At 35.0% G+C, this 23,322-nt stretch overlaps 1 protein-coding gene across 7 annotated transcripts in view; it reads left to right on the top strand.

The window, feature by feature from the left end:
• COL19A1 (collagen type XIX alpha 1 chain) overlaps nucleotides 1-23,322 on the top strand; it is a 364,360-nt gene that overhangs the window by 198,071 nt on the left and 142,967 nt on the right. For all 7 annotated transcript variants that reach the window (XM_074398116.1, XM_074398115.1, XM_074398114.1 and 4 more), the window contains one exon: nucleotides 14,211-14,264. In XM_074398116.1, the coding sequence (XP_074254217.1) occupies nucleotides 14,211-14,264 (54 nt within the window). The remainder of the gene's footprint in view (nucleotides 1-14,210; nucleotides 14,265-23,322) is intronic.

Below are 23,322 nucleotides of genomic sequence, written 5' to 3'. Positions count from 1 at the left end.
TACTGCTGACTCATTCAGCTTCTCTGTTAGCTCTAGTCCCAGAATCCCTTTTTTCTGGTGCTTTGCTATTCTTCTCTTCAGTCTATACTGTTGATTTTAAATTCCATTTCTTATAGAATTCTATCCTATTTCAAAGCCACTTTTATTAGTTTCCTAATAAATATATTCTGGAAAGTTTAATACCTTCATGTATCAAAAATGTCAAGGGTCACACTGTATCTTCACTCTGATAATATTTACCTGAATCCGCATTCATAGGTTAAGACAAAGTACCTTGGCTTCAAAATGTGGATAATGAGAAACTTCTGTGAATTAAAAGAACTTGTTCTAACTCAATCTAAAGAAACAAAGAGCTTTAAAAAAAGGTTTGATGAAATGTTAACAAGAATACACAATTTAAAGAGGAATATAAGTGAATTGATGGAGCTGAAAAACACAATACGAGAACTGCTTGAAGTATGCACAAGTTTTAACAGCCGAATTGATCAAGCAGAAGAAAGGATATCAGAGATCGAAGACCAACTCAATGAAATAAAACAAGAAGACAAAATTAGAGAAAAAAGGATAAAAAGGAACGAGCAAAGTGTCCAAGAAATATGGGACTATGTGAAAAGACCTAATCTATGCTTGATAGGTGTACCTGAATGTGACGAAGAGAATGAATCCAAGCTGGAAAATACGCTTCAGGATATTATTCAGGAAAATTTTCCCAACCTAGTAAGGCAGGATAATATTCAACTCCAGGTAATACAGAGAACACCACAAAGATATCCCTCAAGAAGAGCAACTCCAAGGCACATAATCGTCAGATTCACCAGGGTTGAAATGAAGGAGAAAATACTAAGGGCAGCCAGAGAGAAAGGTCAGGTTACCCACAAAGGGAAGCCTATCAGACTTACAGCAGATCTCTCAGCAGAAACCCTATAAGCCAGAAGAGAGTGGGGACCAATATTCAACATCCTTAAAGAAAAGAACTTTCAACCCAGAATTTCACATCCAGCCAAACTAAGCTTCATAAGTGAAGGAAAAATAAAGTTTTTTCTGAATAAACAAGCACTCAGAGATTTCATCACCACCAGACCTGCTTTACAAGAGCTTCTGAAATAACCACTACACATATGAAAGGAACAAACAGTATCAGCCTTTCTAAAAATATACTAAAAAGAGCATCAATAAAATGAAGAATTTACATCAACTAATGGGCAAAATAGTCAGCTAATATTAAATGGCAGTATTAAACTCACATATGTCATTATTAATTCTAAATTTAAATCGACTAAATCCTCCAATCCAAAGACAGACAGCCAATTTGAATAAAAAACTAAAACCCATCAGTATGCTGCATCCAGACCCATTTTACATGTAAGGATACACAAAGACTCAAAACAAGGGATGGAGAAAGATTTACCAACCAAACAGAGAGCTAAAATAAATAAATAAAAAGCAGAAGTTACAATTTTTGCCTCTGATAAAATAGTCGTTAAAGCAACAAAGATCAAAAGAAGCAAAGAAGGACATTATATAATGATAAAAGGATCAATGCAACCACAAGAAGAGCTAAAGATCCTAAATATATACGCACCCAGTACAGGAATACCCAGACATACAAGACTAATAAAGAGACTTAGACTCCCACACAATAATAGTGGGAGACTTCAACATTAATATCAGACAGATCAATGAGACAGAAAATTAACAACGATATCCAGGACTTGAACTCAGATCTGGAACAAGTAAACATAATTAACATTTATAGAACTCTCCACTTTAAATACACAAAATATACACTCTTATCAGTACCACATCATATCAACTTAGAAGTTTAAGCGAAATGTTGGTTGGCTCCTTGTTTGTTATTCTCTTCCCTCATTTTCTTTTATGTGTCCATTATAAGACAATTATAGGCATACCCATATTTAGATTGCATTCTAGCCCGGGCAATAAAGCAATACCCGCATCCTCTCTCCGTCTTCCTCTTCCTCTTTCTTCCTCTTCTTTATTCTTTTTCTTATTAAAAAAAAAAAAAAAAAAGAACTTTCTTCACCTCACCCTTCAGTCCAGTCTTATTAGAAGCCCAATTCTACCCCCCCCAAAAAAAAAAAAAAAAAAAAAAGACAAAGGACATTCAAATGTATCTTAGGCTCTAAAGATTTATTTGGAAGTGCAAGTAGAATATATTAGAAATAGAGTTTGGGGATCAGACATACTTGGATTAAGAGCTCAGCTTCACCACTTATTTACCATCTTATATTTAGAGAATTGATCTTCTCATCTATAAAAGGGAATGCTTCTAAGAGTTGTTACAATTAAATAAGATCACATATTAAAGTAACTAGTGGAATTCCTGACACACTAGCAGGTATGCAATACATGTCACTTCTCTATCCCCTTCCTAATTTACTATTGTGAATGTGTGGAGGTCATCAAAGAATGTACTGAAATGAAATGTTGCACTAGGGCTACCACATTTTGCTTCCGTGCAAACATGGGAGTCTTTTTGTGTGATATGGATTATCATTTTTCTTACTATTGTTTGCTTGTTATGGTTCTATAATATGCACTTGATATTTGAGAATACATTGAATCTCAAATTATCTTGATTTACTCAAGGATTGTTTTTAACATTCTGACTGCTCCATTTCACTGAAATATTAAAACATCAATTCTAATTTACTGTCATGCCAACTTCCTAGTGAATAGTAAATTGAAAATTAGGGTTTTTTCCTGACTTTGATGGATTCACAATCTGATTATTTGGAAATCACATACTACCCATAGTATCAACCCAGTAGACTGGAAAGTGACACTGGAACCACCTGGGCATGTATGTAAAGCATCATAACTAATCTTATTAATGCTATTAGTACTGAATTGGAATTACACTGGCACAGCCTTAACTTATTTAGTCCATAAAATAGATGCAGTTAAATAGTTGGACAGATTAACCCTGTTTCTAAGAGGTTATGTTTAAAGAAATATTTATATAGTAGACATATTTGTTCATTGACCTGCAATATAATTTCCCTAGAAATGAAGTTAGCCCTGAGATATATTTAAATATCAGATTTTTAACATTTTTAAGGTGCAGTTTTTCTTGTCAGTCTAAAAATTCCTAGCATATATTTTTCCATTTAACATCCACAAATTGTTAATAACTAAACAACGCAACTACTTTTCACTTTATTTAGTGCACATATTACCAAAATTAACCATATAGTTAATTCTTAATTTATAGAGAGGGAGATCTCACTGATTTTATGAATGAAGAATTAACTAAATATTTAAGAATTCACCCTGTCATTTTTAAAAATGTTTTTCAGAATTAACAAGATTTGTTCAATTTGTAAAGTCATTCTGTTTGGTTCTGTCACCAATAAGTACTAGTTGAGTCTAATGACAAAATAATTATAAAAAGGTGTTTTGACCAGGTGCGGTAGCTCAGACCTGTAATCCCAGCACTTTGGAAGTCCAAGGCAGGATGATTGCCTGAGGTCAGGAGTTCGAGACCAGCCTAGCTAACATGGAGAAACCCTGTCTCTACTAAAAATACAAAAATTAGCTGAGTGTGGTGGCAGGTGCCTGTAATCCCAGCTACTCGGGAAGCTGAGGCAGGAGAAGAATCACTTGAACCTGGGAGGCAGAGGTTGCAGTGAGCCAAGATTGCGCCATTGCACTCCAGACTGGGAGACTAGAGTGAAACTCCTCTCAAAAAAAAAAAAAAAAGGATATTTCACATGATGTGAATAGCCATTTTGTGTCATCCAAATTATTGACAAAGCATTGCAATTTGAGAAAAGCTTCTGTTAACAACAGCAACTTAATCTTCTTTGTACTTTAAAACAAGTTGCCGGATATGAAAACTGGGGCAATTCTTTACTATTTCAAGTGCTAAATTTGAATCCGCATGTAATAAGTAAACTTTGAGAATTAGCTTATTTGCCTTAACTTGTTTAATGTTTTAAATAAAATTGTAGTACTTTTCAAATAAATTCACTTACAGAGTTAAAGAATCAAACAGTACTGTTAAAAACTTAGAATAAAAATATTTTAATAAATGCATTGGGGACAACTACACAGCATTTGGAAAAACACAAATTTGGGTTTGTACATGACTACTGTTACAATAAAAATATCAGATGGATCAAGATTTTAAAGGTGACACTAAACCACAAAAGTCCTAAAGAAAATATAAGAATTTTAAAAATAATTAAGAATAAACTTTTAAAATATATTCTTAAACCAGAGTTAAAAATAGAAAAAAAAAACGTAGTACATTTTACTGCATGATAAAACAACTCCTATATGGGGGCAAAAACCCACTAAACTAAATCAAATGGCCACCTGGGAAAAAACATTTACAACTCACATCCTAACAAAGGACTATATATCCAAATATAGAGAGAAACTTCTCCAAATCAATTTTTTAAAACCCCAGGAAGAAAGAATATGACTCTTAAATATATGAAATAGACATAAATTCACTTATAAGAAGAAAAATATGTAAACTAAAACACCTCTACGATACTAGTTTTCACTTATAAGATTGGAAGTGGTAAAAAGTTAGATAGTACACTATGTTAGCAAAAATGTTGAGAAACACTCCTCTACATTTTAGGGCAAGTAGATGTGGATACAATCTTTATGAAGGGCAGAGTTTCACTCTTGCTTTGAACCAGAAAATATAGGTATAGATAGCCTCATTAATTTATAAAATTACACATCTACCAGGTTGTTCATTTCCACATTGCTTGTAATAGTAAAAGAATAGAGACAACTTAGATGTCCAAATACGGATGAATGGTTAATAAAGTTATAAAAGTATTTTTATTTTAAAAAATATAAAATGTTCACATTTTTTGCCTGGTCTGGTGGCTCACACCTGTAATCCCAACACTTTGGGAGGGCAAGGCAGGTGGATCACATAAGGGCAGGAGTTCAAGACCAACCTGGTCAACATAGCGAAAACCAGTCTTTACTAAAAATACAGAAATTAGCCAGGTGTGGTAGTGGGCATCTATAAACCCAGCTACAAAAGAGGCTAAGGCAGGAGAATTGCTTGAATTCAGAAGGCACAGGTTGCAGTGAGCCAAGATTGCACCACTGCACTCCAGACTGGGAGACAGAGCAAAACTCCATCTCAAAAAAATAAATAAAAGTTCACATTTTAATGACTGTAAATATTGTCATATGCAGAACCAAGTAGTGTACCTTTCCTTTCTTGAATAGTTTGTCATTTGTTTTGGTTTGTTTTTTTTCTGGCATTTCTAATTTGTTCCATTTTCTCTGTGATTGCCTTCCATATTTTTCAAATTTTCTCATTGAGTTTCTTGTCTCCTGAGAGTACCATTCAGATCTTTCATTCTATCTGTTGCAGGCAGCTTTCTAAGCCGTCTACAAAATTCCCATTTGTGACTACCTTTATTCTTTTTCTCTGAGTGAATTTCACTGCCGCTTCTTTTCCTTGTCATCTCCTTTCTTGGTTTTACTCCATCATTTATGTGAACATAACTTTATTTATGTGAACATATCTTTAAACAACATATGGAAAAAAATGGAAAGGAAAGTATGTCTTCTGGGATTTTACATATCTAAAAATGTTTTGTTTTGTTTTGTTTCCCTTTCACACTTGATTGATAGTTTACCTGAGCATAGAATTCTTGCTTGAAAATTATTTGCCTCAGAATTTTAAAGATTTATCTCCACTATCTTCTAACACGTGTTGCTTCTGAAAAGTCTAATACCTTATGGATTCTTTTTCTTCTTGGCTTCCCAAGAAGAGGGAAAACAAGAATACTGATGTCTTATTCACTATTCTTCATTCAAGAAGGTAGAAGGGAGAGACATTTTCTATATTTCCTTTCTGGTTGAGTAGAAATACTCTTACCTCTCCTCTTTCCCCATGCCTTGTGATTCATGACTGAGCTTTATGATCTATGAGAACATTTCTTGATATGTAGTGATGAAGCACTTGATAATTAGAGACTATTCTCCTAATAGAGCGTACTTTTCAGACCACTGTCTTGTCTGAACTGAACAATCCTTATATTACTTGCAATTTTTTTTTTTTTTTTTTTTTGAGACAGAGTCTGGCTCTGTCACCAGGCTGGAGTGCAATGGCGCAATCTCGGCTCACTGCAACCTCCAACTCCCTAGTTCAAGTGATTCTCCTGCCTAAGCCTCCTTAAGTGATTCTCCCTAAGAATCACTTGAACCAGGGAATTATAGGCATGCACCATTATATTCCACTAGCTGGAATTACAGGCATGCACCATCACGCCCAGGCCTAATTTTTGTATTTTTAGTAGAGACAGGGTTTCACCATGTTGACCAGGATGGTCTCAATCTCCTGATCTCATGATCTGCCCACCTCGGCCTCCCAAAGTGCTGGGATTACAGGCATGAGCCACCACGCCCGGCCATACTATTGCAATCTTAATCCTCCCGAGGAAAATTGATGCTTCTGTCAGAAAGGAGGAAGGCCAGTGTAAAGAAGTTAAAAAGAGACAATAATTCAATCTATATTTTTTTAAATTAAAAAATATATATACATATTACAGCATGGAGCCTTTTTCTCCTCTTAAACGTTTGATTTTCAACACCTTACTCAATTGCAACTTAAGTGATATTGTATAAGCCTTCTTCACAGTTTACCTAGTCTTTCATGTAGTATATGAATATCTCTGTTCTGACTTATTTTTTAAGCCTAAAATTGCTTGATTAAGTTTTCCATGGTCTAGTCATTTATGTTGTGTAACCCAAATGCAAAAATTACCCATGACATTAAATTTGAAATTACATTTATATAATGTTGCTCATTCTTCCAAAAACATTGGAAGACATTTTAAAACCACCTATGTATAGATTGTCCCTTTTGTCTGCAGTAGAACCATGTTTCCATGTGACCGCTGACCTTTTGCAAAGCCAATTCAAAAATTCGGACTATTACCATCATCAGACAAATCATTAAAATGAAGTCAAGCATACTCCCACTCGCATAAATCATTAAGACGGATGATACAAATGGATTTGATGGACCATGACCTACCAATTTTTTACTTGTCAGCAGAGGCTAGAGTTAACTGAAATCAAATATTTTATTTATTAGGTTAATGCCAAAATATAACAAATCTATACAACGTTTTTCATAGTCAAGAATAATTTAAAATACAAAATTACCAAAATATGAAAGTGCTGATGATAAATAAGTGCAAGTAAACCAAGAATAATTAACAAACCTAACACTACATCATTAAAAATGATACGAGTATTTTAAATGACTTGATTGGTTCTTTTTTGTTATTAATTAATGGTTTGTATAGATACTTTAATCTCTTTGGTTCATGTTGTTTTTTTCAGAAAGTAAGTACTTAATCCTCATCAATGTGAGATAAATTAAAGAACACAGTTTATATTTCTTCTTTTAATGAAGGGCAACTTCCTCCAAATGTGAGCAAAGCATCTATTTTGCAATGCTACCACATAAGAAGTAAAAGTAACTTGGATTATTTTGTTATCAAGTAGGATTTTATTTTGGCATCAATTAGGATTTGTAAATGAAGAATATAATTATCTAAATTGGATTTTTTGTAGCTATGGCAATTAATATTCTAACTGCTGTATAAGTACCAAAAGAAGTGCAAAGAATTAGAATCTTAGCATTCATTCATCCATTCAACACGTATTAACTGCAAGGCACACTGCTGGATAATATGCAGAGTGGAAAGTGAGGACATACACAACTTAAAAAATGGAAGGTTTTCTAATAGGAGCAAAAATTACTGTTAGAGGAAGGTTTGTGAGAAGTACAGATATCCCAATATCATTCCTGATTCACAGACTCTATGTTCTATTGTTCAATTAAAATTTTTTTGCTTTATTGGCTTAATCAATAGTGACAGAGAACAAGTTATTTCAGAATCTATATAATAAAGAGATATGTTTTCTGAGTTCAAAAAACATGGGAAAAGATTTTGATTAAAATATATTCTTGCAACCACATGGAATGATTATATTTCATCGTGTCCTGTGTCTGAAATGATTCCAGGGCTTCATATCAAATTGTTAAATTTTAAAAGCACTATGTATAACCTCTATTTTTTAAATTTCGAAGGCAAGATAAAATTGTCCACCCAATTAGGGGACTAGTTTACTACAATTGGTAATGATTGAATCATTCTTGTCCACCTAATATTTCACAGAATTTTCTTTCTACTACAGCTCTTCCTATTCTTCTCTTATCCATGCTTTTGGGGAGATTTGTCAGGGCTTTTACTGGTGTGTGGAAGAGATGCTAGTGTTCCTTGTTTCACAGATATCTATTTCCCAGTGCACACTGAAAGCTGATTTTGATAAAATGATAGGCTTTTATATAAACATAGGATTCCTTTTCAACCCTAGAAAATTATTTTTCTTGTGATAATTTGATGAAATAACTTAAAGCTGATCACCCTTTAATTTATTAACATAAACATTCTTAAAGTCTACTTCTTAGAACTAATGTAAAAGTCACTTCCTTTCTGGATGCTCTAGAGGTTAAAAAAAATATGGCACTAACAGAGAAGTGAGGAAAGTTAAAAAATTTTTTTTAATTGCTTCTTGTGACTGGACTATATATTATATTTTTACTTATTTACTTTTTGTCTTTATAAAACTTATTTCCTGTCCTAGAACAATTCATTTTCAGAGAAAAAGTACACATGTAAAGCAAAATTTTATTCTGATGTTCCCAAATTAAAACTTTATTTCTGTTGTTCCCATATTAAAGGCATAAAATTTTCTGTAAAAACAGATAAATTCTGTTTTCCATTTTATTTTCATACACTCTATTTGAAACACAGAAAATCCCCTAGTAATTGTTTAGAAGTTATGCAGTTGCTCCTTAATCTTATATTTCTAGTCTATGAAGCATATTCTAAAGCAATAATCATAACACTTAAAATGCACTTGCATAACATTTTTGTTGAAGTGGGTATTAGGTATCATATGTATTGCAACATTTCTGGCAAGGGAGTACACATAATCCTCTAATATGAAACTTTCCTTTTTCAATTCAGCTCCTTTTCTTGATTGAGAAGCTATAAATGTATCTTGCCTCTTTTCACAAATGAAAATGTGTTCAAACGTAATTAATCTACCCTATTAACTCTACTAAACATCTGCTATATTTGTTAAACACTTCAAACTTCTGTTCTGAACCAGTTAATTCTAAGTAATTTGTCAGTTAAATATTTACATGGGCTTCCATGATGATAAGCTCTAGCTTATCTTAAATAATCAGCAGATTGTCCAGAGAGAGCTGTGTGAAATGTAACACATTGTAATAGCTGTCCGCTGGAACTTAAAATGTACTATTTTTTTGCTTGTACTATTTTATTGCTTATTTTTATCTTATACAGAAGAGGTAACAGCCTTATGAATCTCATTCTTTGTCAACATTTTTCATGTCCAGAATTGTGTTAAAAGGAAAATGAATAACTATGTAGACATATGTAGATGTTTACATCATGAAAATGCTAAATCCAATCTCAAATGTCTCTTTCAGAAAAGTAATAAATATGAATATTTGAAAAGTTTTAGAAATAACCCAACTTGGCCGGGCGCGGTGGCTCAAGCCTGTAATCCCAGCACTTTGGGAGACCGAGGCGGGTGGATCACGAGGTCGAGAGATCGAGACCATTCTGGTCAACATGGTGAAACCCCGTCTCTACTAAAAATACAAAAAACTAGCTGGGCATGGTGGCGCGTGCCTGTAATCCCAGCTACTTAGGAGGCTGAGGCAGGAGAATTGCCTGAGCCCAGGAGGCGGAGGTTGCGGTGAGCCGAGATCGCGCCATTGCACTCCAGCCTGGGCAACAAGAGCGAAACTCCGTCTCAAAAAAAAAAAAAAAAAGAAAAAAAAAGAAATAACCCAACTTACAGTTATTTTATAACAGACTAAGTAGATTAAAAAGTAGAAAGCATTGATAGGCATTTTTCTTCAGTGAATTAAATCAGAGAAGGAAAAAATCCACAGGTTATGCAAATGTGCCATGTGTACAAAGATAATTAAGAATATGATTCTCTAACTGGACAAATTATTTAAATCTGTAAAAGAGCAGATGTGGCCAAAACTTTGAGTAAGTTCTACAAGAGAGATAATGTTACAGCAGGTAAGTGATTAATTTGTAAATGAACTATAAGACAATTTTACTCATAAACATCAGAGAATTGAATGATCACTTTAGACTGAGGAAGACAGACAAAATTGAAAATTCTCTATTGCGGTATTTAAGTCCAAGTTTTGAAAATAAAAATAATTATATAAAGAGCAGAAGCCAGTTCTCCAACACCAACACTCTGTATTATTCTAACTTGGTGTTTTCTTCTTTACAATATGCCAAATGTTTATTGAGTTCCTTCTATAAGTGTTGTATAGGATAGAAAAATAATGAGCTTCTATCCTCTGGAGCAAGGGTTCCCAACCCCCAGGACATGGACCAGTACCAGTCTGTGGCCTGTTAGGAGCTGGGCCACATAGCAGGAGATGAGTGCTGGGCAGGCGAGCAAGCTTCATCTGTTTTTACAGCCACCACTTCCCATTGCTGACATTACCTCCTGAGCTCCACCTCCTTTCAGATCAGTGGTGGCATTAGATTCTCATAGGAGCCTGAACCCTACTGTGAACTGTGCATGTGAGGGATCTAGGTTGTGTGCTCCTTTTGAGAATCTAATGCCTGATGAACTGTCACTGTCTCCCATCACCCCTAGAAGGGACCATCTAGTTGCAGGAAAACAAGCTCAGGGCTCCCACTGATTCTACGTTATGGCAATTGTGTAATTATTTCATTATATATTACAATGTAATAATAATAGAAATAAAGTGCACAAAAAAATGTAATGTGCTGGAATCATCCTGAAATCATGCCCCCGTCAGCGTTCATGGAAAAATTGTCTTTCACGAAACTTATCCCTGGTGCCAAAAAGGTTGAGGACTGATGCTCTAGAGCTCACAGTCATCTAAAAGGATAAACAAAGCACCCACATGATGACCTTTACAAAGCCAGAATAAGGAAGAATTGTGGAAGGGATTCTGAGACAAATGCTAAGCTCCATCCAAGTTCAATTTAGGTAAACTGGAGATTACATATGTCTGTAATTTTCATAATAAGTGATAGATAAATCCACTTTTTGACTTTACTAAATGGGAGGAACAGTGACCTGGATCATTATAAATAATCCTCCCAGAATTTTAATTTGTTAGTTTGGGAATAGACATTATTTTTCTACAATTAATTTATCTGTGTTTCACTAATGACAATATTAAAATTATTTTTACTTTGATCCAAAGACTCACCTCATAAAGGAGAGAACGAACTAATTGTTCAATACTCTGCTCAAAACTGTTCTGAAGATGAGAAGAACATGGCTAGAATTACAAATTGGTCATGGATCATTCAAATAGTGAATGATTTATCAAGGATTAAAAAAGAATTTCCCCAATTTTTTATCAAACCCCTAGCTGGGTCCTAGACAGCAAAAGTGAGGAGGAGTAGATCAGAGTCAGGAACATCTAGGAAGCACTTAAGTGGTTTACGTATGTGAGTTGGTACCATATCTTACTACTTGAGTCTCACATACAAAAGATTATCATAAATATTTTTGAATTTGTTAAATACATTCCAAATCAAATATTATATTCTTGTATTAAGTAGACTTTGCTACATAATTTCTTTAAATAGTAAAGGGAGTAGATTTTTTATTATATGTGTCTCAGAATTAAGTGTACTCCCTGGAATGTATATGTTTTAGTAACTCATGTTTAAAAACACTGAATAAGCTCTCAGCATTTGGATGAATATCAAAATTGTTATATATTAGTTTTACTATTCATGAAATGATAATAGTTCTAAGGGTAGGAGAGAAGAATTTAATCTAGAGCCAAGATTGTGTCAGTCTTATAAAAAAATGACACAACTCTCTGTAATTATATTGTAATTGATACTTGGTATGTTTGAATTTCAAAATTTGTTTTTCTTATAAACATTAGGAATTTGCCATCCTAAACTTGGCCTAGTTATCCAACATTACTTGATTATATATCCTTTGGCAGGTTTGTTGTTTTTTTGTTTTTAATTACAAACAGAACTGATTACTTTCTTTCCTTGGTTTTTATTCCTACCTAAATCAATAAAACATTGGCGTCATATGCCCCTGTAATATTAAATTGCTCCCAATATAGATAAAAGATATGAGAGTGATAAATACATAAATTTCATTCAACTGTTTTGGAGAAGGAATAAGAAAGACTTGGAGGAACAATTAGAACTGATGACATATGCAGACTTTTTTTGTACTAACACTTAAAAAAAATTAGTATACTGAATTCTGAGAATATTAAGCAAATGAATGTCATCTGAATGAAAAATTACATATATCACTTTTTTATTTAAAGTAAAATTAGATGGTGAAATTATGCATGTATGATAGTTATGAAAATGTAGTTTATATTTAAAAAATTAAAAATGAATATATACATAATAAGTAACTATGGATCATGATTAGTACATCTGGTATTTTAATTTCAACATAGCCATCAATTTTAGAAAAAGGTCATATTATAAATATGAATCTTAATTATTTTAAAATTAGGTAACAAAAGAATTTCTTCTGGGAATAAATTTACATTTATTTGTATTTCTATTATCAGATTTTTTATTTGTTTCAAATCATTTAAGGCATTTAATAGATGATGGGTTAATCATAAATATTTGGAAAACTTTGCAAATTAATACCTTTACCCAAAAACTTATTTCTATTAGAGTGGATGAGTTCCCCAATATGAATTGTCATTTGGCCATTAACAGGCACATACCATGATGAATAAGATATTGATTCCATTATAGATTTCAGCCTGGTGAGAGAAACAAATCATTACATGAATAATCACTTAAATGAATTAGTGGAAAGTACTTTAAAGTAAAAGTGCAAGGCACTAAGAGATTGAAAGAAGGCATTGTTTCCAAGTGACAAATCAGGGAAGATCAAGTATGGTTTTCTTCAGATTAATTTGGCTGTGATGAGAATGGAGGGAGGGGTATGTAGAGTCAACTAGGAAGCTCTTACAGATGAGCAAGAACATGGGAGCAACAGGAGTGGAGAGAAATGGATGAATTCAAACATATCTTGGAGATAAAGTCAATAAGATTTGGTAACTGGATGTGAGAGAAAAGTTTGAGAGGGTCAAGTACGGAGAATGAGTTCTAGACTTCTGGCATGAGCATGAAGAGAGTGTGGATTTATTGATTTGGGGCACAGTGGAAGAGGATCTAGTTTTGAAGGGAGGATCCTGAGTTCAGCATTTGATGGGGTAAACTGTGGATGCCTGTGAGGTAGCTGAGGTTCCATCAAGCAGGTGGTGGGTCAGAATGCAGCTCAGAGATAAACTGGAATTGTAGATCTGGGAATCACTGATCTACAGAATCCAAAGCCCACAGATATATGAAATCAATGGGAGAGAATGTGGTTGATTAGGGAAGAAAGAAGCAGCAGGACGGAAGTAGTCATAACTGCTGAAATTTTTTTTCATGGCAATATCATTTTTAATTTTATGTGGAGTAAGAATTCCTGTCTAATATAAGAATCAGAAGACTTGACTTCCAGATTACCACCCGGGATTTCCTAGGACTTCTTTATGATCTGAAAAAATAATGTTTATTTTTCCTACCACTCTACATTATTATGAGAAAGCAGTAAATAATATTTTTAATATTAAAAGTTCAGTGTTACAAGTAGATATACGTTTGATGCCAATACCATAATCATGCATTTTTTTAGAAAGCTACTCTCAACCAAAAATGTAATTTTATTTATAGAGTTTAAATGTATAAAGAGGTATTTTTTTTCTGCTTGTATATATTGTTATCACTTACTTATGGTGGTTTGTTGAAACATGGTTCCAATCATATGGGATTCTTCACTGGCAGTGAACATTTAGTCTCACACCTGATGTGGGACTGCCTTTTTTTCTTTTCTGGAGGTAGCTTCAAAGATAAACCAGTCAAAGAAGGGCAATTCATCATTATTAATATGTTACATAGTTTAACCTTGAAAGAGTTCAAATCACTTTAAAGGTTTTCTTTAATCAACATAATAATTATTAATTTCCACAACATTCTTTGTGAGGCAATTGGACTTGAAACAGTCTATTAACAAGTGTCTCTTTTTCCTCATAGGGTTCCCTGGGGATACAAGGCCCCCAAGGTCCACCTGGAAAAGAGGGTCAGAGGGTAAGTAAACTTGGAACAACTGGTAGGCATTACTAACTCAGGGGCTACTTATTTCAGAACACTAATGAAAATGAAACCGGAATATAGAAAGCAGATGGGCATCAGGGAGTATCAACTATCCAAAGGCTGAAATTCGAGATTTGAGATTGTGACAGAGGTTTGGCAATTCAGAAAATTCTGTATTTTCTCAAGATTGGCAGCACAAGTGTAGAGGTATTGTTTGGATAAAATGAATTAGCCCTAATTTAATCTACAGCACATTGGTCATATTTTTAGTTTTTGAGTTAAGTATCTTTGTGGGGGTCCAGCCTATTTATTAATTCCGTAAAGGTTGTGGATATTAACTACATTCTTTATCCAAATTTAATTTTTGACTTTAGTGGCCTTTTGTAACTTTCCATTCATTGCCGTTTATTGCCTTTAACTAAGACAAAATTGCGAATAAATTGTAATTGCAATTGGTAGTACAGCAATAAGCTCCTATTTTGAGTCCAGTTCAATTTCATCATTCCCCAGTAAAAGGAAGCCCTGCAGTGTTATGACAACCGGTCAGCTTCATATGAAGAGTAGACACCCCATTCTTGTCGTTTACTGTTACTATTATCATTTCAAATCATTTTAAAGTCTCAAAAAAATCTTGTGTGCTTTCTCAGGTGATTATTTATGGCAGTCTTCGTGCTAAATAGTACCGGTACTGTCAACTTCTGTTCCCTTGTTGATGAGAATTCCATGACTTAGAGTATTTAAATGATTTGCCTAAACTTGAGCTTCTGACTCGTCTCATATTCTCTTTTATTATTAACACCAAATATGTTTCTTAGACATTCTCATTTATTATTCCCAGTTCTGCCTTCCCTAAAAAATGTCTGTTTCCTCAACTACGTTATACTCTTTCAAGTATTGAGGGTCAGTGGTGTATTGTACCAAAGTTTACCTTTTATCAAGTTAATAAAATCCCAATGTTCTTAGCTTGTTCTCTTACATGGGTTCTGGACTCTCCAACATGCCGATAGTCTTTGCCAGAAAACACTCATTGACTTTCCCGAGGTGTCAAGAATGGGACTGGATACATGTAGTCTTACTTAGGGCAAAGTAAAATGAGGCAAGTACACCCCGTACCACAGACAATGTGCTTCTATTATGGCCTAAGATTGAGCCAATGCTTTTTTGTCTGGTATTGCACTTTTGACTCGTACTGACGTGGTCAATTAAATGCTCCTACTTTTTTATTTTAATGAAAACTCCTGAGTCAGATTTTTACCCAACCTGTTGTTGTATAGTTGCCTTTTTGAATCACAGGGTAGGAACTTATCCTTGTTGTTAAAGTTCATCTTTCTGGATTTTAATCCCTAATACCATTCTATTGTTTGAGGGCTTTAAAAAAAAAAAAGATATGAATCCTGTTTTCCAGTGAAATATCTCTCAGCTTTATGCCACTTTAAAATGTGATAAGCCTACCTTCTGTCTTCATCAGGGCCTGGCAACCCTGTGTAATGCCAGCCTAGGCAACCATCTTTTCCACCACTGATGTCCTTGCAGTGTGACAATCAAATCATGTACAAATGTATTTAAACCCTACCACCTTCCCACTGACATTTCTTGATTTGGTTTGTAAGATAATTATGACAGACTTGTTAGGTACTAGCTGAACTGAAAAAATATTTAAATGAGGCCTTTTAAAAATAATAATTCTTCAAATTAAAATTGTGCCTTATCAAAGCTTGCATTTCATAATAAAGTAGATTAAAGAATAAATTAAACATGTATTTTTCATGATAATAATGAAGGAAATTAGTTAAATTGTAAAGTTCAACCTCTATTTTATGTAAATTTACTCCATTTATAAATGTGTATAGTCCAGATAATTTTATATTACTTTTATTTTATCTTCTATGAAGAGTAACATAATGTCAAAAACTAAAGAATGTAATAGTACTTGTTGACACTTTAGGCATAGTTTGTTGTTATTGCTACTGCTCTTTCACAAATGCCCTGTTTATCAAAAGAAGCAGCTAGAGCAGATATGATTGACATTATCCACATTTACAAATGATCATCTGCATTTGGATTATGTCCATATATGCTCAGCGATTTCTTCTATTTTATAAGCTACTTGAATGAGAAGCAAATGAATTTAAGACATGAGCGTTCTTACATGTCTTACATGTCAGGAGGGTTGGTCAGCCCTCCTGAGCCTCACAGGTGGATAATTGAGGCCTGTAAGAGTGGGGGCACCTAGGAGCTTGGATTGACCTTCTAGGCAACCACTTGATTCTAGCACACCATTAGAATCGGGAGCCTACTAACCACCACCAACCAGAGGATCTAAAATGTCACATTCAGATTTTCGGGAAGAAAATCTTCATTACAGTAGAGCCCAAGTGTCCCATGGGAGACATCATTGAGCCATGCTGTTCCCTTCTAAACCTGGAACACATTCTGTCTAATCCTGGTTGGGGTCTCTGCCTCCTTATTAATTTATGAACTTGAAGTTGCTTGAAGTGTTTTGGGCTTAACAAATGGGGTGAAAGTATCGGTAGTAATAACACCTACGTGAAACAATACACCTTGGAGCTTTCTAAATATAAATTACTTCCTTTTTTTTTAAGTGCTACTTAAAAAATAAATACTTCTATTAAAAAAATTACATTTAGGTCCACCTGAGTGCTACCATTTCTTCTCAGCTCAAGAGTTAAGTAGCACTCTGCTCTTTTCAGACATATAAATGTACTTGTATGTGTATGCCTGTGTATGTACATACATATGCACATTCTGAAAGCTAAAACCAATAATTTTTCTATTTCACTAAAGTTTGCAGTAGAAAACAATAATGAGAAAAATCTAGGAATTTAAAATCATTTTTTATTGACCCAGTGTGAAAAACTCTTGTATTTCAATTATGAGTGTTTGACCAAGAAGGTATTGATAATCATTAAGGCTATTTAAATGAAACAAAATATATGAAGTTTCATGCACTTTATTCCTAGACAAAATGACTGTAATGAGAGCAGAACATTTAATTTTAAACAAATTATTAACTTGTTGGTTTTCCTCAGTGATTAAATAGGTAGTAGCTACTACTCTACCAATATCTCACTATTACGGTGAGTTTCAAACATGGGTGTCACATTTGAACATGCTTTGAAAAATATCAACTATTATAGAAACATGTTAAAATCACTCCTATTATTATTAAAGACATATGATTAAAGACATATGATCAATGAATTCTTTTACTTTTTCTCTTTAACTCTTTGTGTAGTTTTCTATAACACAATAGCAACACTATCTTTTTGCAAGTACCATACCAGAGTTGTGTTTGAAATTTTGATTAGTTGATTTTATGTTTTTAATTATCATTTAAGCTGCTAAACCTTTATTTACGAAGTGTTCATTTAATAAAATGTAGAAGTAATGTGCTTCTTATACTTAAAAAGCTATTCTTAACCTTAACAATGTTCTGTGACAATATGTATCTGAAATTAATGACCTCCTTGTTTTTCTCAACTTCCTGATTTTCTTTTTTGGATCTTTTATATGCCTTTATTTATTTGTTTGTTTGTTTACTTTATCTTCTTGAAGCCCTGCAAGCAAAATGTTTGGTTGACACACTTTCTAGTCTTACATCCTTTATGCATTCACACAGTTTTTAGAATTCAATGAATGTTAAATATTTACCCTAAGCTACAAATGAGAGAATGTTTCAGATCACAGTGAGGGAGAACAGCATGTCAGGGCGGCCTTCCTGGAGGTTGAGGGGGTTCAACCCATCATGAGGCAGAAAAAGGCCAGGAGAACTTGGGTACTGCAGGACCAAGAAGCAACAGAAGAGAGGTTCAAGACTCATGGAGGGTTCCACAGAATTAAAATTTGGAACAAAGTAAGTGGAGAGATGTTGGATAAGAGAAGTGGCTGGAATTGATGTCGGTGGAGAGAAGTTCACATGAGTAGTGATGAGGGCACTGGAAACAAAACTCTCAGGAAAATGTGTAAGGAATTTGGGGCATGAGTTGTGAGGAAGGAGAGTGAATGTGGTAGAGGGAAAAGAACAGGGACTGCATGGAAACCCAGAGAAGTATCTTCATGAAAAGTAGACTATTTCAGGTAGCAGAGTGTGTTCATGGATGTTAACAAGAAATACCGCAAAAGAACTGGCATTATAAAAATTCCCTCCAAGATGTAGGTTCCTTGTAGGATTTCTTAATATTCCTAATAGACTCTCCCCCCAAATAAGAAAAACGATAATTGTTTTAGTGTAAACTTGAGTTTTTATTTTATAGTCACATTAAATTCATGTCTGAATAATCTCAAAGTTAGTGTGAAGCTACCCTGGTCTTTTTAAAAGAAGTTCCTCTGGGTCTCTGAAAAAAGACATTTACTGGTGAACCAACTAGTTACTGCCCCAAACAGAAGTTTGTGTGGTTGAACCAAGATGACACCTCACTCTTGCACTCTGTTGCAGGATTCTAATTTTGATCCTGAGCAGAAACCTTATGTTTTAAATTCCTGTAACTTACCTCTCTATCCTGCCTTGTCTTGTTCTCAGTTTATCCTCTCTGCTTGTGCCTGGTTTCCGGGAAACCATCCTCTTGAATGCCTCTTTCCAACATTTTTATGAAGATTTTACTTTCCCCTGAAGCTTCAAGCTGACTTTGAAGCTGTGTCTGGAGTCAGGATTCCTTGCATTCTAAACAGCACAGGGCCCCAGACCCCCATCAAAATGTTTCTTTGCACCAGCCCTCACTTGACGGCAAAGAGGGTGGGTCACATTTCCTCCGTGAGCTGGGAGTCTACTAAAGTACTGGAGGACAGGGCAAGCAGCATGTCTACTTAAATCTTACAGTGCAAGCAACTTGGGATTTAGCGCAGAGGTTGCAGCACCGACTTTGGGGCCAGATTGCCTGAATTCCTTTTTATTTATTTATTTATTCATTCCTTTATTATTAGTAGTAGTAGTAGTATTTTGAGACAGAGTTTTGCTCTTGTTGCCCATGCTGGAGGGCAATGGTGCAATCTCAATTCACTACAACCTCTGCCTCCTGGGTTCACATGATTCTCCTGCCTCAGCCTCCCAAATAGCTGGGATTATAGGCATGCACCACCAGGCCTGGCAAGTTTTTGTGTTTTTAGTAGAGACAGGGTTTCACCACGTTGTTCAGCTGGTCTCAAACTCCTAACCTCAGGTGATTTACCCTCCTCAACCTCCCAAAGTGCTGAAATTACAGAATGAGCCATGACGCCTGGCCCAGATTTCCTGAATTTAAATCCCAGCTTTACCAATTATTAGCTGTGTGATCTTGTGTGAATCCCTCAGCCACTCTGCACCTCAGTTGTCTCCTTTAGAAAATGGAGATTATAATAACACCGACCCCGCAGGGTTGTGATGAGGAGTATGGCATGTAGGTGTTAGCTATGATCATTATTCTCATCCCTAGACTAGTGATCTCAAGATGTTTGTAGAAGGGAGTACAAGTATATAGCTTCAGAATATTAAGACTTGATTACGAAGAGTATCTAATTTATCAAGAAAAATTATTTATGATAAAATGACTTTTTTCACCACTACTCCATTGAATCTATTTTATTTCAATTTTACCTGAATCTTACTTTATTTATGTGTCCATTCCCATTTTCTAATGTCCCAGAAGTTTGAGTGTTTATCTAATTTGATAATAAAATTAATATTTAAAAATGTCTGCAAGATAGAGTGTTAGGTGCCAACCCCAACCCTGTACCTGGGAGCCCCTGGTCCCAGTGGTGACAAGGGAGTGAGAAAAGAAATAAAGACAAAAACAAGAGTATAGTTTCATGGTATGGGTCCAAGGGGACCAATGCAGCTCACTGGGACAGTGTTGGCCCTGAGCTCTGGACTCCACACACTTTTATTAGGTGCATTATCTCATTAATCTTGAGGGCTGTGGTGAGGGGAGGTAAGAAAGGTAAACTAAGTTACTATGGGATATGACGGGGGAGGGGAGAGTGAGTCTGCAGTATTCAATTGCATATGTGTGGTTCTTCTAAGAAATGCTAACTTAGGACACTGAGTTTTACCACCCATGGTTATCAAGGTATATCTACATAGAAGCACAGTGGTTAAGGCAACACCAAGTCTGACCACACGCAATGCATCAAGGGGCTTTTATCTCCTGAGCATTACTGACACAGAGCAATAAGAGTTACTCCATATTCTGCGAATCTAGGCAGATTCAGGATATCTTTGCTCTGCAAGGCTTTCCAAGCTCCAGGCTCCCATCTGCAAAGACCCTCCTGAGTCTTGTGAGCAGAGGTGGCATTCCTTCTCAGAGTTCTTGCACAAGCCCTCTTTACGAGACCCATAATGCATACTCTATGTTGGGAAGAGATCTTGGGACCAAAGCAGTCTTTCCTGCCTTGCAACCACACCACTGCATTCCATGATTTTAAAGCACTCTCAGATGGTCTTTAGGCCTCCTGTTACCACTAGATTTCTGTTTTTACAGGCCATAAACAATTTTTATTTTACTGCACCATTGTTTGGAGTTTTCTTAACTCAATATTTGATCCATGGCATGAATCTCAGTGTATAGAAAGCAAAGCAAGCTTGTATTCATTTAACTAGAAATAACATAGATCTGCCCCTGGCCATCTTGGCGCACAGTAGAGTATTTCCTTTTCCTTAAAGAAAAAGATGAAGATTGGTATCATCGTTGTGGAGTAGCTAAGACCTCAAAGTTGGTTTTATAAACAAATCATGCTGATCATGTGTAAATTTACCAGGACTTTCATGTAAAAACACTTGGCATTTCTTCTGGTTTGATTCTGCACTGGTTGATATACTTTACCTAAGACAGCACAAGTAATGAATTATGTTTTCAGTAAGTACTGGGGTATGTGGATCTCATTAGGTAAAAGGACATCGAAATCATTGCTTCTATAAAATCATCATATATAACAGGACTCATCTAAACAAAATTTTCCTTAAGCTTATTTGTTTTTATGGGACTTGGGATATTTTTCAAGGGAAATTATGCTACTGTAGTCTACCCATTGTCTATGAAAACTTCGTAGAACCCAGCAAGACAGTAATGCAGGTCAAACCTGCCTGATAGTATAGTTCAGAGAAAATAATGTTGCCAGGTGCAGTGGCTCACACTTGTAATCCCAGCACTTTGGGAGACCCAGGTGGGCGGATCACCTGAGGTCAGCAGTTCAAGACCAACCTGGCCAACATGTTGAAACCCTGTCTTTAAAAAAAAAAAAAAAAGATTAAAAAAAAAGTAGTGTTTCATTTGCTGTGGTGGGACATGCCTGTAATCCCAGCACTTTGGAAGGCCAAAGCAGGCAGATCACTTGAGATCAGGAGTTCAAGACTGGCCTGGGCAACATGGTGAAACTCTAAAAATACAAAAATTAGCCGGGCATGGTGTAATCCCAGCTACTTGGGAGGCTGAGGCAGGAGACTTGCTTGAACCTGGGAGGCAGAGGTTGCAGTAAGCTGAGATTGTGTCACCGTATTCCAGCCTGGGTGACAGAGGAAGACTCCATCTCAAAAAAAAAGAAAAAATAGTGTTTCTTCTTGCTTTAAGATAGCTTTTTCCAAGGTACCAACTTCACAGCTACAAAATGTTCTCACTGTTTCAAGGAAATGATTTCAGAGCCTGGTAGAAACACTAACAATTGTCTGCAGTTGCACATCCCTCACAGGCTTGAATTTTCCAGAGGAGTCTTATAGAGAAAAGAATGGATAATTATGAATTTTCAGGAAGTAATTTTGTTAGTTTCACATTAAAACAGGAGATAGAACTGTCTTATCTTTATGTGTCAAAACTGAAAATGACCTTTAAAATGTACATTGAGTGTTTCATAATTCTGCTCTCACTAAAACTATGACTTGATATCCTTCCACCAGGAATTTGTCTTACTAGAAAGAAAAAGTCAAAAATTACCTTAAATAATGGTTTTAACTCTGGTCATAGGTAGAAAAGAAAGCATCTTTTTTTGTCTTAGATTTATCTATAAATGTAAACATATACCTTGAAAATAACATGTTAAAGGTTCTGTATTCAAAACTATTGGTTCATGCTTATTGCTTGTTATAAAATTATTGGCATATAGATAAAATCTTATTTTATTTATTTGCTGTGACATTTCTTCAGAATGTCCCCATGAGGATTATCTTGAGAGCTTATAAGAGGTACCATTCTTAATTCTGTCTGACATTTCTAGATTTAATAACTGGGAAATTGTGTACCCTCTTCAGGTTCCAAGCAACACTTGCAGAACTTTCTCCAACACTTTGCTTGAATTTACAAAACCAAGTATGAAAATCAGTGGATAAAAATAAGCAGATCTGGATTTATCCGTGTATTCCTGTTTGCAGAGCTCCATAGCCGACTTTGGATGCTTGGTGTCTCCTAAATTGGATCAAATATAGTTGCTGAAGCAATGTAGTAAGACAGGAAAAGGGAGGAAAGGCTAATATATGTTCATATCAAACAAATGCCCTCAAGGGTGAGGTTGTATAGCAAGGATAATCCTCTACTTTTGCCTCATATTCTATTACTGGTGAGAAAGATAAATCACGGAACAAGATGCTGGGAAACAACTTCTAGCTCAGGCTAATTAAGATCAGGTGAACAAGAGATGTAGCTCAGACTTTGTGAGCACAGGCCATCCCTTAGACAAAGTTAAATAGCACAGCTAGTTAATGACAGTATGGCTGTGGTTCCTTGCGGTAAATTTTACTCTAACTAGTGGTCTCTGCAGTGCACTTGAGGTAGAAGAGACAAAATGCCCTGGAAAAGCTGAAAATGAGAAAAAATATTGTAAGCAATGATTTTGTTCTAATAATACTTATATCAACTGTAAAGCGACAGTGAGCTGAGACTCTTACATTCACTTAAATGAAGAGTCAAATGACATTATTTGTATTATAACAAAATAGTGTAATAAGTTTTCCCTTTTATATGGATTAGTAAAGGGAAAATATTTTGTATTTTCAAGTAGGAATCTGAGTCTGAATGGTTTATTTATGTGAATAGACCCAAAAGCTGTTCTCTGATAGGGAAGAGAAACATCA

Source organism: Saimiri boliviensis, chromosome 4 (genome assembly GCF_048565385.1).
Source record: "Saimiri boliviensis isolate mSaiBol1 chromosome 4, mSaiBol1.pri, whole genome shotgun sequence".
NCBI lineage: Eukaryota > Metazoa > Chordata > Mammalia > Primates > Cebidae > Saimiri > Saimiri boliviensis.
This window is presented reverse-complemented; position numbering and strand designations above follow the sequence as displayed.